This window comes from Seriola lalandi, unplaced genomic scaffold (assembly GCF_002814215.2).
Source record: "Seriola lalandi dorsalis isolate HSWRI2012SDOR001 ecotype SW California unplaced genomic scaffold, Sedor1 jcf7180002054899, whole genome shotgun sequence".
NCBI classification, from domain to species: domain Eukaryota; kingdom Metazoa; phylum Chordata; class Actinopteri; order Carangiformes; family Carangidae; genus Seriola; species Seriola lalandi.
The window spans coordinates 26,549-27,867 of NW_019525451.1; the positions used below are offsets into that span (position 1 = coordinate 26,549).

General features: G+C 40.3%; 2 protein-coding genes across 2 annotated transcripts in view; both read right to left on the minus strand.

Moving 5' to 3' along the window:
- The window catches only part of LOC111672392 (uncharacterized), a 44,743-nt gene that overhangs the window by 25,962 nt on the left and 17,462 nt on the right, over positions 1-1,319 (minus strand). The window lies entirely within an intron of this gene.
- The window catches only part of LOC111672399 (CLIP-associating protein 1-B-like), a 27,749-nt gene that overhangs the window by 2,073 nt on the left and 24,357 nt on the right, over positions 1-1,319 (minus strand). Inside the window, exon 3 of the mRNA XM_087180264.1 lies at positions 52-96. Coding sequence (XP_087036390.1) covers positions 52-96 — 45 coding nt within the window. The remainder of the gene's footprint in view (positions 1-51; positions 97-1,319) is intronic.

Sequence of the window (1,319 nt, forward strand, 5' to 3'; positions counted from 1 at the left end):
GCAGTGAAGTCACTAAAGACAAAGTGAACGTATCAAACAAAACAAACTTACACTTGGTTCAAACAGAGTTGAAGAAGAAGAGTCTCCATTTGACGCCTGCAGAGAAAAGGGTGAGACAGGTGAGCTGTTTCCTGGAATCAGCCACGGCTCCACCTGTGATGGAGGAGGGATCAGGAGCAGATCATGCAAATCACCGTCCATATTTTTCGGCATCTGTCCTTCCCTCTTTGATTTTATGTAACTTTGGTTTCTCTATCATTTCCCTCCACGTCAGTGAGGAAACTAGAAAAACCTGATTCACAACCTTTCCTCTCGCCTCTAAATAAAACAGACACAATCTCATTCCTGAGGTCAGATCTGATAGTTTCTTTGATTAACACCAACATATATGAGAAGACAGATACTAAAGGAAACTTGAAAACAGCAGAGTTCTCCATGAGGTTCTGCAGCCTCTGTTTCTCTGGAGCTTTATTGTGGAGGGACGTCAGAGATAAGGACATCCTCAGGAAGTGAAGTCATACTGAATCAGATCAACAGGTTCAGGTCTGACTGAGTTCGGACTCTGAGGAGGAAAACCATTTGTCCACATCTATTACAGATCATATCCTGTCATTTCACCATGGTTAAATATTGTCTGTCCAGTTCATCAGTTTCTTTTCCTGCTCACACACACACACACATCAAAAACAAAAGAATATTAAACATGAATGTAATGACGGCCATCTTTACTCGTCTAAAGTTTCCTCTGAAGAAACTTCATTTATCAAAACATTCACAATGAACTAGTTTCTCCAGCTAAAACAGCACCACGCAGAAGTCTCAAAGTCCTGAAACAGTAAAGAGAAACCTTAAACTGTCTGACAACAACAGGAAGGTGACACATGTGGAGGAGGATCAGTCACATCCTGATCATCCAGACACATTCGACCAGTGGAGAACTGGTCTGACTGGTTGGGTGGAGAGGACTGGTTCATACACTCCCCTCCAAAAGTATAGGAACAGTGAAGCCAATTCCTTTATTTTTGCTGTAGACTGAAAACATTTGGGTTTCACACCAAAAGATGAATAGGAGACAAGAGATCAACATTTCAGCTTTTATTTCCAGGTGTTTACATCTGGATCTGATACACAACTTAGAAGATAGCACCTTTTATTTTGAACACACCCATTTTTCATGTGAGCAAGAGTATTGGAACATGTGACTGAAAGGTGTGTATTGTTGCCCAGGTGTGTCCTATTACATTGATTATTCAAACAATAAATAGAACTGAATGTCTACGCTCAGTTTCAGATTTGGATTTTATAGTTTTTATATATAG